This window comes from Triticum urartu, chromosome 1A (assembly GCF_056163025.1).
Source record: "Triticum urartu cultivar PI428250 chromosome 1A, HENAU_Tu73, whole genome shotgun sequence".
Lineage (NCBI taxonomy): Eukaryota > Viridiplantae > Streptophyta > Magnoliopsida > Poales > Poaceae > Triticum > Triticum urartu.
In genome coordinates this window covers 447,756,424-447,768,108 of record NC_141873.1, presented here as the reverse complement: position 1 = coordinate 447,768,108, position 11,685 = coordinate 447,756,424, and the positions used below count along the sequence as shown (strand labels likewise).

The following is an 11,685-nucleotide window of genomic DNA, read 5'->3' as shown; positions in this document are numbered from 1 at the left end:
TCCAACAATGTTTACGCTTTCGAGGCAACGGAAGCGAAGCACGCAAACAGAGTTGCCCTTTGCCGTGACCGGGGAGACTCAAAGCCGACCGACCGACCGACTTCACGCGACGACTGGTCGAAGGTGCCACCAAACCAACTGCCGAAACCTGGTTCGAATGGGTTCTTCCTCGAGCAACGCCAAGGAAGCGGCGGCGGCGGCGCCACCGCCACCACCTCCTCCTGCTGCGCCGCCGGCCCCCCTCCACGTGATGGACGCGGACGAGGACGACGACAACGTGAAGCAGCTCAACGAGTGCGCCGCCCTCTACCTCTCCCTCCAGGCACCGCCCTGACCCCCCCCTCGCCTTCTCCCCCTGTTCCTGACCTCTGCTGCCGCAGGCGAATCTCTTCTTTGCTCCATCAGACCTTTGATTCAGCTCTTCCCTTGGCTCGTTTGCAGGACTGCCTCACCGAGTCCGACCGCAACTGGAAGGCCTGCCAAGCACGTAAGCATCGCCGCAGATTTTCCCCTCGCTTTTTCTTCCTCGTAGATGCCAATTCCGTTGCGGCTTACTGAGGTGGTAACCCACCCTGCTTTTGGAGCTAAGTTTCTTGTTCAATGTTTTGGAATTAGGCAAAACCTGGACCTGTTTAAGTGTTATACGTTCGAGATTCAGGTTGAACTGCCTTTGAAGCAAAAACTGTAAGGCCTCCTTTGGTTTGGAGGAATTTCATAGGAATTTTAGAGGATAGGATTTTTATAGGATTTTTTTCTTTAGAGCTCTTTGGTTCATAGAAATAGATTCCTATTCCTACATAGGATTGGTTCCTATCCTCCACATTTCATAGGAAAATAAAAATGAGCCTAGACTCAATGGAAAAATTCCTTTGGTGTCAATCAAATGACATCTCGTTTCCTATTTCTACTCATAGGATTTGAGATACATGACATCTCATTTCCTACAAAATTCCTATTCCTATGGTAATCCTATCCTATGAACCAAAAGAGGCCTAAGGTTCTAAGTAGTACAGATGTGGATTCAGAAATCCTTATAATTCCTCATTTTATAAAATTCTATCTAGAAGAGAAGCAATGCTATATGGGATAGAAGAGATGTTGGTACCTTCCCTTGCTCCATCACATTACCCAGTTTAGCGTTGTTATGGTCAGCACTAGCATACGAAAAGCTGAACACTTTTCAAAAAAAAAAAATGCTGAAATGCTACCCAGAACCAGAACCAGAACCAGCCAAGATAAATCATGAAGTAACGACGTCTGGTCAGTATATCTTCTGTCATGTGTGGTAATCCATCCGTTCCAAAATAGATGACCCAACTTTGTACAAAGTTTGTACAAAGTTGGGTCATCTATTTTGGAACGGAGGGAGTACCAGTTATATCACTACATGTGCTGAAATTCATCATGTTTGTGCTTGACAATAACATGCGGCATCCTACATTTTAAAAGAAGTTGATATGCATGAGGCTTTCTCCCATGTTCATCAGCATCAGCCATTAAGGTTAAATTTAGAACCCATCTCGTATCATGTTCGAGATTATATAGAAATGGTACTAGTAACAATAACTTGCAGCAACATGTGGTTTTATTGTTTATGAAGACATGTGTTTTATTGTTTATGGAAGATTTGTTGCCATAAGGTGATGTTCACTCAAGGAGTAACCCAAGGGGAGATGTTGCGATTTCAGGTACCTTATGTGGTGCTCAAATAAATGAACAAATGTAGATGTTTTTTAAGGAAGAAGAGAGGGAGGTTCCTGCTTTGATGGTTATATTCATACATATTTTCTGTTGTCTTGTACACTAAATAACATCCATAAACTGAAAGTTGTCATCACTTCAAATTCTTAGATTTGATCTAACCAGCCTTTTTGTCACCTCCGGTCAAATGCAGATGTTCAAGCCTTGAAAGCATGTGAGGCGAGCAGAAACAAAAATCAGAAAACATGAAATACTTTCATGCACCTTCGTACAGGTACATAAGCATAGTACATAGCCACGTATACTAATGATTAAAGCTTATGAAACCTAGTAGTGCACTTTGTTTCCAAATATTATGCTATTGCTTTTGCTGTTGGCATCAAACTGAAACTGTATATTTGATTTCATATCATCAGGCTGCATGCTGAAGGCACTTCACTCATATCATCTTCGTTAAGACAAAAGCACAACGTGCTGAATTCTCAGCTGTTGATGGAGAATATTTGCAACATCACAAATTGTAGTGTGCTTTATGATCAGATTGCTTTTATTTGCAACAACCACTACACCAGATTGGATGTTTCAAATATTACTTGTCATTTCTAATAAATGTCGGCAGTTTTGACATATTTGCCAAACAGACTATTAACACAAATCAAAGTATTATTGCTGCACAGGAACTGGTTTATTGCAGATAATCACTAAGATATTATGTTGGGCACAAAGGGAAACAACGTGAGCTGCATTCTTCAGGCGGCTTTATTTTTAAATGTACATCTCACTATTAATTTCCACAGGGAAAACAAAACCTAGAATTTACACATGTAATAGTATATACTGCCAAAATTAGCAGCGAGTATCGGTACTTGGGGCTTGCATTATTGACAAAAGTACTGAGTTCTGACATCCAGTAGTCACTATGATGGTTGCACAAAAGATTTTGTTTCCGTTTCTCATATAGATGTTCATCAGCTCAGTCAACTAGCCTCTTCAGAGGCCGGAACGAACTTGAGTGAGATACTGTTGACGCAGTGTCGCTCATCAGTCGGCGTGTTGAACCCCTCCCCTTTGAACACATGCCCCAGATGCCCATCACAAGCAGCACATGTGATCTCAACTCGCCTCCCATCAGGATCCGCCTAGAGTATTAAACGATGAAATGTCAGCGCCGTCAGCATCAGGGCATGGAATGCATAGAGGAGAAGAAAGGCATCGGTTCCTAGTCAAACCACTGGGAATGTATGAGAGAATCGTACCGTCCGTTTTATGGCTCCAGGAAATCCTTCATAGAATGCTGGCCAACCACACCCTGAGTTGAACTTCGTAGATGATTTGTACAAGGGGGTTCCGCAGCCAGCACATCCATAAATACCCTCACTGAAGAACTTGTCATATTCACCTGTTCCAGGATACCTGAAACAAATATAGTCAAATGAAAATTTATCACATGTAAGCTCTTTTTTTTCACAATTACGCTATTGTTAGTTTAACAGACTACCATATGTAAGATGGCATAGACAAGTATTTTTTTTCGAAACGGAACCATAGCATAGACAAGTATTTTTTTTCAAAACGGAACCATAGGCCAGTATATAGGGCAGCACAAAATGCTGGAGTGGATGTAGGATATGGACTTGATACAGTCAGCTCACATGCCATTCCAGTATCAAACCAAACTTATGTATGTATTTGGTTGAATTGCAGGTTCCAGATTAATCAACAGATATACAAAAACAATGTGAAGTAATAATTGATTTGTGATAAAGCACCTATCCATATTTCTCAAGCTTCATATTGTAAATTACTAGATATTCTGATAGTTCACCTAATGAACCTGTCCCTGCTTCAAGAACAGGTAAAAATTTAACTTGCTATACTAGACCGTGTCGGCAATACATAAACAGATCTGTTAAGAGAAGTACAATACATAATAACGAAATCTGGCTGCTGCTATTGTAGACTAGAATGTTATTAGAAAAAAAATATTTTGTAGTTTCTATTGAGATCTTGACAGCAAACTTAAAAGACCAAGTATATTTTTTGTTGGGTAGCATTTGTGTCCTGATTTTTTTTGTCAAAACAACCTTTTTACTTGCTATTTTGGATTCATACAGTCATTTGTGCAAGCGGTTCTCCAACTTTGTGGAAAAGAAATTTCTAGTTCGCTCTCAAATTGGTTGCCTGGAATTTGGTTGTGGTTTTGGAATAAGCCTAGCCTCAGGAGGTGGTAACACACAATACACTATGGTAATTAATTTCACTATAATAACTTTACACACCCTTGTTATGTGGTTGTTCCCAATGTCATGTTGGAGTATAATGCTTCATTAACTGATTAATAAAAACATGCGCAGTAGGAAGGTACATACTAAAGACTGGAAAAAGGGTCTAAATAGTAGAGACACCAATCTTGCAGTCATGTTGTCCTGTTTCAATAAGAAAACATAGTACACGACTTAATCTTGTGAACAACCATCGGTATGTATTGCGGTAGTACATGGGCTTAATATTCATGAAAAGGGTGTATCTAGATTCTAAAGACACCAATCTGGCAGTCATGTTTCAATAACAAAGCACACTGCATGACTCGGACAATCTTGTGAGCCAAGTTGCAATTGCTATGCAGGATAGGAACAGGACAAACTTGTATCAGATAAAATGGATGCCTATTTTCTTGACTCTTGCTTTCCTAACTGCTTCAGAAGTTTTTGCAAACCAGCCAGGCCTCCTTTGGTTCATAGGATAGGAATATCATAGGACTCTCAGTTCTATAGCAAATGTGATGTCATTTGATTCATAGGAATGGAATGTTTCCAGTAGGTCTGAGCTAATGTTTTTTTCTCCTTTGAAATGTGAAGGACAGGAACCAATCCTACATAGGAATATGAATCCATTCCCACAAACCAAAGGGCTCTAAAGGAAAATTTCCTATAGGAATTCCTACAAATTTCGGGCTCCTTTGATTCACAGGGTTTGAGAAGTGTAGGAATAGGAAACATACAGGAACAGGATGTACTGTCAACTGAAATCCTACGTCAGGTAGCAAAACAGAGGATTTTTTCCATGAAGTCCAACCTAATGCTTGTTTTCCTGTGAAAATGAACTAAGAAGTTCCTATAGGATTGGTTCCTGAGGAATGCAATCCAGTGAATCAAACAGCACGTAAAGGAAAACTTCTAGAGGGTGTCAATCCTGTAAAATTCCTATGCAAATCCTATGAATCAAAGGAGGCCTTCTTGTGAACCAAAGGAGGACTCAACGTTTGTGACCTGTTAAATCATCGATGCATTGCAACTAGGATAGGAGTAGGACTTGTACAGTAGTAGTGTGCATGCCAGTACTGGTGGCAACCCAGGTTAGCTAGACATGTTCAAGTACGGTTCAGTACATACTGATTCGCAGTTGATCACACTGACGAATTGATGTGTAAATTTACAATGAAAATGGAGCATTGTTTGTTGATCGGAACAGACAGCGATGGTAGATACCATCATATTCTTTGTATGGTAAAAGCGCAGAACGAACCCACATAGTAATTAATTCCATGAGGAAAGCAGATAACAAGCCCGAGAAAAGATGAAGCATGTGCTGCTGCTGTTCTTACTCGGTGCCCTTGCGGCGGAGGATGCGGAACTGCTCCGGCGTGAGGACGGCCTCCCACTCCTCCTCCGACTTCTGCACGGGCCCCGGCGCGGGCGCCGACGACGACATCGCCACCACGGCGCCCGGCAACCGCCGTCCGGCTGGGCAGTAGGCCCGCGCCCGCGAGCACGAGAGGGGGAGGGAGAGGGAGGCGGCGGGGCGGGCGGACGACGCGGCGGCGGAGGAGGAGCGGGCGAGGAGGAGGGACGGGAGCGCGGAGAGGGGCTGCGTGGCCGGGTGGGCGTGGGGGGACGCCATCCTCAGCTTGAGCAGATGCTGGACTCCGCCCATTTCCCTTTCTCCTTTTCAGGCAGCTGTGGCGCAAGGGGGGAAGGGATCCCCGTTCGTTTTCTGGTCGTGATTTCTGATAAGGTTTCTGTAGAACGGGCCAGCTCTGTTCGGTTGGCACTTGGCAGCAATTTCTCCAGATGGGGTGGCTACTGGAACTGAAGTGTTTCCAGCAAAATTCTTTGCGTGCGTTCCAGGCAGAGGATTCCAGTTTTGTGATGGAAACAGACCAAATTCCAAACCAAGCGGCGCCGGCAGACTGACCAGTAACTCTGGACTGGAGTATCCACCATCTGGAAACTGGAGTAGTGGTGTTTTCCTCTCCAGGCATACTGAAAGGGGGTCCGCAACTTTTGTGTTCAACTTGAGACAACTTATGCAAATCCTAGTATAAACTTTGGAATTTCCAAAGCCACATGTTGTATTTGAAATCTCTATCGATCCACACACAACATAGTCAAATCCTGGTGACAACATATCTCCCCATTGCACAGTCGTAATCCAGTACATCAAAATGCATGAATATAGATTGGCAGACCAAAAACAAGTGGCATTAAGAGGAGGATCATATCTGATGCACTTCTGTCTGAAAAAACTGGGCTTGTAACGTCGGAATTTGTTCACTGTTTGCTCAGCTTTCTACATCTACGCATACACATGAGATAGCTGCAAAATGTGCCAGTAACAAGGATGGATGCTGCATCACTTCCCTGTTAAACAAGCAATGTGTGAAATATCTGAATATATTGGAACTCTAAGCTACAATTTGGTTTATCAAGCACATCCTTCAAAAATGACAATCTAGTGATCACTACAGCATCATATACAACAGAGCATCAAGCTACAGACGTAAATGCAAGTTTGTCAGCTAACAGTTGATACTACTCCCTCCGTTCGGAATTACTTGTCGCAGAAATAGATGTATCTAGACGTATTTTAGTTCTAGATACATCCATATCCGAGACAAGTAATTCCGAATGGAGGGAGTAGATACTACGAACTGGGAAGGGGATTATTCGATGAACTCATCATCGGTCTCGTCATAATCGCTATCCTCTTCCATATCCTCATCATCCTCATCTTGTACTTGCTCCACAAACCTATCTTTGTCAAAGGAATTATCATCCTCCATTTCTTCAACTCCAATTGTGTCATACTTCATACGCTCGTCGAATTTCGCATCAGAGCAGTTGAGCAGCCATGCGAGAGAGCATGTGAACCCCTTCTTAGCCACAATCTCATGCCGATATCTTATAGTGGATTCAAGGCCATATGTAAAGAACGCCGGGAACTCAACCAGCTCCTCCAAATCCCTCTCCATTTCATTCTTAAAGTACTCGAAGTTCATCTTCATTATATCCATGTTCAGTGCGAGCAATTGGGGGCACCCCACGACCATCTTGCTCACCTGAGACAGCAAGAAGCCACAGCCTGTGAGGAAGTTGACATGCTTTAGAACCGCAGCTCGCCCAAGGCTAATAGCTTGTGGCATCCTCTCGACGACTCTTCCGAAATCATCACCGCTGACCAAAATGCTGGACTCAAACAAGCTCTGCTGCTCAACAAGCTTCTCTCGCAGCTCAACCCCAAGAACATCAGGGTACTGTATCACAATGGATGCCAGCGCCTCCTTCCTGACCCCAAACTCCAGAAGCGCCTCAATGTTAGGCTTGACCCTTTCCTCCAACCCAAACCCGAGGACATACGGCTTCTTCTCGATCATTCTTGCAACGGCCAGCCTCTGCAGGCCAATGCCTTGAAGGTGTTCGACGAAAGGCTTAATGATCTTCCCCACCCGCATGCCCAGCACCTCAGGGAAGCGCGTGATGACGCCGCCGATCTGCCGCCTGGCGACGCCGATGCCGACGAGGTAGGCGACGGAGGTGCTCATGGTGCCCTCGAGCTTGAAGCCGAGGAGCTCCGGGTAGCGCTCGAGCACGCGCGGCACGTCGCCGGGCTTGACGTCCATCCCCTGGAGGTACTTGACGACGGGCGCCAGGTCGACGACGATGCTGGCGTGGAGCACCTGCGGGTAGCGGCGGAGCAGGTGCGGGAGCTCGTCGCGGCGGACGCCGATCTTGCCGAGGTAGTCGAGGACGGGGACCATGTTCTTGCGGACGCTGCAGCCGAGGGCGAGCGGGTAGGCGGCGAGGTCGTCGGGGCCGAGGCCGAGGGAGCGGAGGAACTCGACGCGCTCCCGCATGACGTCGACGGTGACGGGGAGCTCGAGGCCGGCGAGCTCGCCCGGGTCGACGCCGAGGGAGACGAGGAAGGCGTCGACGTCGGCGCGGCGCGCGGCGCGGTCGCGCTCCATGGTGAGGAGGCTGGGGCGGGCGTAGAGGGAGGAGGGCTGGGGCTGGCGGGGGCGGGGGCGGGCGGGGCCCGGGGAGCGGCGGCCCGGGCGAGGGCGGGACGAGGTGGAGGAGGAGGAGGCGCGGAGGCAGAGGAGCCTGCGGAGGCTGGGGGAGGGGAGGAGGGGCGGCGCGGGGTGCGCGGAGAAGGGGAAGAGGGACTTCATCATTTCCGGTCGGGGTGGGGTGGGGAGGCGAGGAGAGGGAGGGGTTTGGGGCGATGGGGCGATGGGATAGTTCGGGGGTAGGGAGAGGGAGGGAGGGGAAGCAGAGTGCTGATACTGCAAGGTGGGGTCCACCGTCTGGGCCGCTGGGGTACAATCGGGGGTTGAAGACAGCGCCTCCGGTTGTGGCTTCGCTTTGGTTTTCGAAAGCAAAATGAGCCCAAAGGAGAAAACCTCGTGCGATTTAACGTGATTCTTTTTTAGGGAAAAGAGAGTTTTATACTCCGTATATAACTTGTACCCGGAGTACAGCCTTTCAAGATTACATCAGTTATACTAGAGGCGTGTTTGATGAAAAAAAATACTAAAGGCGTGTTCGGATGCTCTTCGCTCTTGGGCTTCGCTGCCGGAGTTGGTGGAGCGACACCGAACGTGTAAACTTCGTGAAGTAGAAAATGGGAAGTGGAACTGGTCACAGGCAAAAATTACGGAGCTGCTGTTTCTGAGATCTTAAATCCTTAAATCAAGGAGTTGATAAGAATTACGAAAAAACTGCCACCGCCAAGTGAAAACGGTTCGCATGCCACGCCCAACTCGCTCGTTCCTGTTTCCCTGCCCAGCTCCACCCGAATCGCGAGCAAAGCTACCTGCCGAACATCTTTGTACTAGTGCCATTTTCTACAAGGAGCGTCTGTTCTGATGGAGAAGCGGGAGGTGAGGATTCGGTGGAGCTGGAGCATTTCCGAACAAGCCCTAGGTGGCGCTGGCACACTGCCCATCATAAAAAAAATTGTCGTTACTTCTAGCATAAGCTGCAAGTTTGTGTGCAGCCACAAGTTGCTCTCTCTTCCAATCTTTGTTACTCTTTAGGATGAGAATTCTTCGGTAAGGCCCACGAAACATTGTAAGTAGCCCACCATCTTGGTCAAATCACGGAATTTGCGTTGAGGGCCTCAACAACTGCCATGCAATCTGTCCCGAACATCGTAGGAACTACATCAGTGTTTGCATGCATGCCTAAAAGCATTGCCCCGCCCTTCAGCCTCTTCAACATCAGTGCAGTCAAGAAGGATCCTGCCCGCACTAAACAAAACCTCGCCGTCGCTATTTCTTTCAACGACTCCGACCGCTGCCAAACCCGAACCAGCTATAAAAAATGCATCTGAATTTACCTTCACAAAACCAACAGGGACCCTAGTCCAAAACATTGGATGCATGGGCACCGACTTCGGGTTGCGCTCTAGGAATTGCAACCAATGGACTTTTGCCCTTCAAGACATCAGTATAACTAATGCCTTCCTTAAGACAATTCCAGTAATTAGACAAGAAAATGACAGATTTCGCAATGGAGGTTGTACCTTTATGATGCACTATGTCGTCTCGTAAATACCAGGCTCTCCGTAACATCAACAAGATCTTATCTCTGGAGATGTTGTCACATTGGCTAAGTAATTATGCAGCCAAACAGGTCCGGAGCGAGCGAAACATTCTTTTATCGGTAAAGGCCTGACCTCCCTCATGGCTTCTCTTGGAGCTCTAGGTTTGGTACAATGAACGGTAGCATGGTGTGCATCATCAGGCTCCCTACCACAAATATTGCAAATGCTATCATGTTCCAAAGTCCTCCTCAATTTGTTTTCTTTTGTTGGTAAAGAATCGGTAGCGACTCTCCAAGCAAAATTTCTGACCTTGTGGGGGATGTGTGCTTTCCATATGAGGTTCCAAAGAGACTCCCTTCCCTTGACGTGGCTATGTGATGTTCCTTCCTAGCATGTACCATTTTTAGGTTCAGCCCCAATTTGTATGCGCTACTCATCGTAAAGATGCCATTCTTTTCATTATTCTGAGACAGTAAATCATCAACATGTCTTAAAGGTATTCTAATTTTGCACATCTCTTGAGCTTCACACTCATGGAAAAACTGTGAACCAAAGGCCTATTCCACTCATTTGTGTTTGGTATAATTAATTGGTTCACCCAATGAATTCTGCTTATGCTCTTAAGGGACAGGACTGACATCCCTTCTTGGTGAGGGATCTAATTATCTCTAAGAATCTGGATACTTTTATCATTTCCCACTCTCCATATCATGCCCTTCTTTAACAACTCAAGCCCATGTTCAATCCCTCGCCAAAGGGGAGACGCGTCCAAAGGGAAGACCATATCCAGGAGATTACCTTTTGGATAATATTTTGACTTCGAAACTTTTGCGCACATACTGCCCGACCTTTAAATAAGTCTCCATACTTGCTTCGCCAACAAAACTTGATTGAAAATTCTCATGGCATATAATCCAATTCCGCCTTGCGATTTAGTTTGAGTCATTCTATCCCATGACACCCAGTACGCTTTTCAATTATTTTGCTCATCGCCCCACCAAAAATCTCTAATGAGTTTTTCATACCAATCATAGAAACTTGCCCCCATCTTGAAAATGCTCATAGTATAAGTGGGAATAGCATGAGCCGCTGATTTTACAAGGTTGTCTTTCGCACCATGAGATATAAACCTCTCAGCCCAGTTTGTTAGCCTTTTAGTGAAGCGCGCCGAAATGGGTTGAAAGGACCAAATATTTCTCCTCAAAAGTAGTCGTTGTAATCTCCAAGGTACAAGTAATAGCCTTCCTGGCCGATTCTGGACACGCCTGACTTAACAATATAGAGCATTTTCCGGGGCTAAGAACTTGACCAGTACCTTGTTGAAATAAAGATATAGTGTCTTTCACCCTTAGAGCTTGAGATTCAGGTGCTTTAAAGAAGAGCAAACTATCATCCGTGAACAATAAATGGAAGATTCCTAGGATTCCTCTGACAACTTTAATCGGGATAATGTTTCCAACTTCATACTGCTTATCCAGAGCCATGGAGAGTTCCTCAGCCACAAAGAGGAACAAGTAAGGGCTTAACGGGTCACCCTGCCTAAGGCCCCTCGTAGGGTAAAAGAAATCCAAAATTTCCCCGTTCATCCTCACCGCGTATCTCACTAAACGAACACAAGTCATTACCTAGGAAGTCCATTTGTGGCAGAAATAAAACATGGACAAGGCACCTTCCAGAAACGTCCATTTGACGCGATCATACACTAGTACAGCGAGCTGCTATACAAACGGTTGTTAACCCCTTTCCGCGACGACATTTTAAACCGTCACCTAGTGAGTGTGTGCGATAGGGGGGTCCTTCCCACACGACCCAAAAACCGTCAGGGATAGGGAGCCATGATGCAGACGCCTTGCCGGATGTAATCGTATGTGATGCATCACACACTAAATTATGTCACACGTATGGGATCGGTGATTAAACGTTTCTAATGACGCAGTGAAACCAAACGGTGTTTCATAATGAACCGTTTGGGAAACAGTATCTAAGGCACACGAGCGAACTTGAACTGTGTGCGATATGTGCCCCATCACACACGAGTTTTCTACAGAACTCGTGTGCCATGCATGACTCCTCCGCACATGTTTCTGAACAATTACCGTGTGTGATAATGTTCTATCACAAATGGTTTAAGAGCCCCTTCGCACACATACAAGTGCTGCA

At 45.9% G+C, this 11,685-nt stretch overlaps 3 protein-coding genes across 4 annotated transcripts; 1 reads left to right on the top strand and 2 right to left on the bottom strand.

The window, feature by feature from the left end:
* Positions 1 to 92: 92 nt before the first annotated feature.
* LOC125517992 (Cox19-like CHCH family protein) lies at positions 93 to 2,328 on the top strand. 2 transcript variants are annotated; one of them, XR_007287891.2, is made up of 5 exons: positions 93 to 322; positions 442 to 487; positions 1,689 to 1,768; positions 1,895 to 1,975; positions 2,118 to 2,328. XR_007287891.2 is itself a non-coding variant. In XM_048682958.2 (4 exons), exons 1-3 carry the CDS (start codon positions 158 to 160, stop codon positions 1,948 to 1,950), a joined length of 267 nt encoding a protein of 88 aa, XP_048538915.1. In that variant the 5' UTR covers positions 96 to 157; the 3' UTR covers positions 1,951 to 1,975; positions 2,118 to 2,328. The 2 variants fall into 2 exon arrangements, 1 of the variants encoding a protein (XP_048538915.1); XM_048682958.2 differs by lacking the exon at positions 1,689 to 1,768 and having other exon boundaries at positions 96 to 322.
* A 100-nt stretch (positions 2,329 to 2,428) lies between these two features.
* Positions 2,429 to 5,707, bottom strand: LOC125517983 (peptide methionine sulfoxide reductase B5). The gene is made up of 3 exons (XM_048682950.2): positions 5,306 to 5,707; positions 2,958 to 3,114; positions 2,429 to 2,840 (listed from the first exon to the last, which is right to left on the bottom strand). The coding sequence occupies exons 1-3, from the start codon at positions 5,632 to 5,634 to the stop codon at positions 2,679 to 2,681; spliced, it is 648 nt and encodes a 215-aa protein (XP_048538907.1). The 5' UTR covers positions 5,635 to 5,707; the 3' UTR covers positions 2,429 to 2,678.
* A 651-nt stretch (positions 5,708 to 6,358) lies between these two features.
* Positions 6,359 to 8,186, bottom strand: BSM (Mitochondrial transcription termination factor family protein). The gene has a single exon (XM_048682945.2). The coding sequence runs from the start codon at positions 8,150 to 8,152 to the stop codon at positions 6,644 to 6,646; it is 1,509 nt and encodes a 502-aa protein (XP_048538902.1). The 5' UTR covers positions 8,153 to 8,186; the 3' UTR covers positions 6,359 to 6,643.
* Between the last annotated feature and the right edge of the window lie 3,499 nt (positions 8,187 to 11,685).

Excerpts from the sequence above, each read along its gene's own strand:
- LOC125517992 (XM_048682958.2), top strand. The coding sequence starts at position 158 with ATGGGTTCTTCCTCGAGCAACGCCAAGGAAGCGGCGGCGGCGGCGCCA. Across the intron at positions 323-441 it reads CCCTCTACCTCTCCCTCCAG|GACTGCCTCACCGAGTCCGA; the intron begins GCACCGCCCTGA and ends GCTCGTTTGCAG. Across the intron at positions 488-1,894 it reads CTGGAAGGCCTGCCAAGCAC|ATGTTCAAGCCTTGAAAGCA; the intron begins GTAAGCATCGCC and ends GGTCAAATGCAG.
- LOC125517983 (XM_048682950.2), bottom strand. The coding sequence starts at position 5,634 with ATGGGCGGAGTCCAGCATCTGCTCAAGCTGAGGATGGCGTCCCCCCAC. Across the intron at positions 3,115-5,305 it reads CTCCGCCGCAAGGGCACCGA|GTATCCTGGAACAGGTGAAT; the intron begins GTAAGAACAGCA and ends TATTTGTTTCAG. Across the intron at positions 2,841-2,957 it reads CTGGAGCCATAAAACGGACG|GCGGATCCTGATGGGAGGCG; the intron begins GTACGATTCTCT and ends TTAATACTCTAG.
- BSM (XM_048682945.2), bottom strand. The coding sequence starts at position 8,152 with ATGATGAAGTCCCTCTTCCCCTTCTCCGCGCACCCCGCGCCGCCCCTC.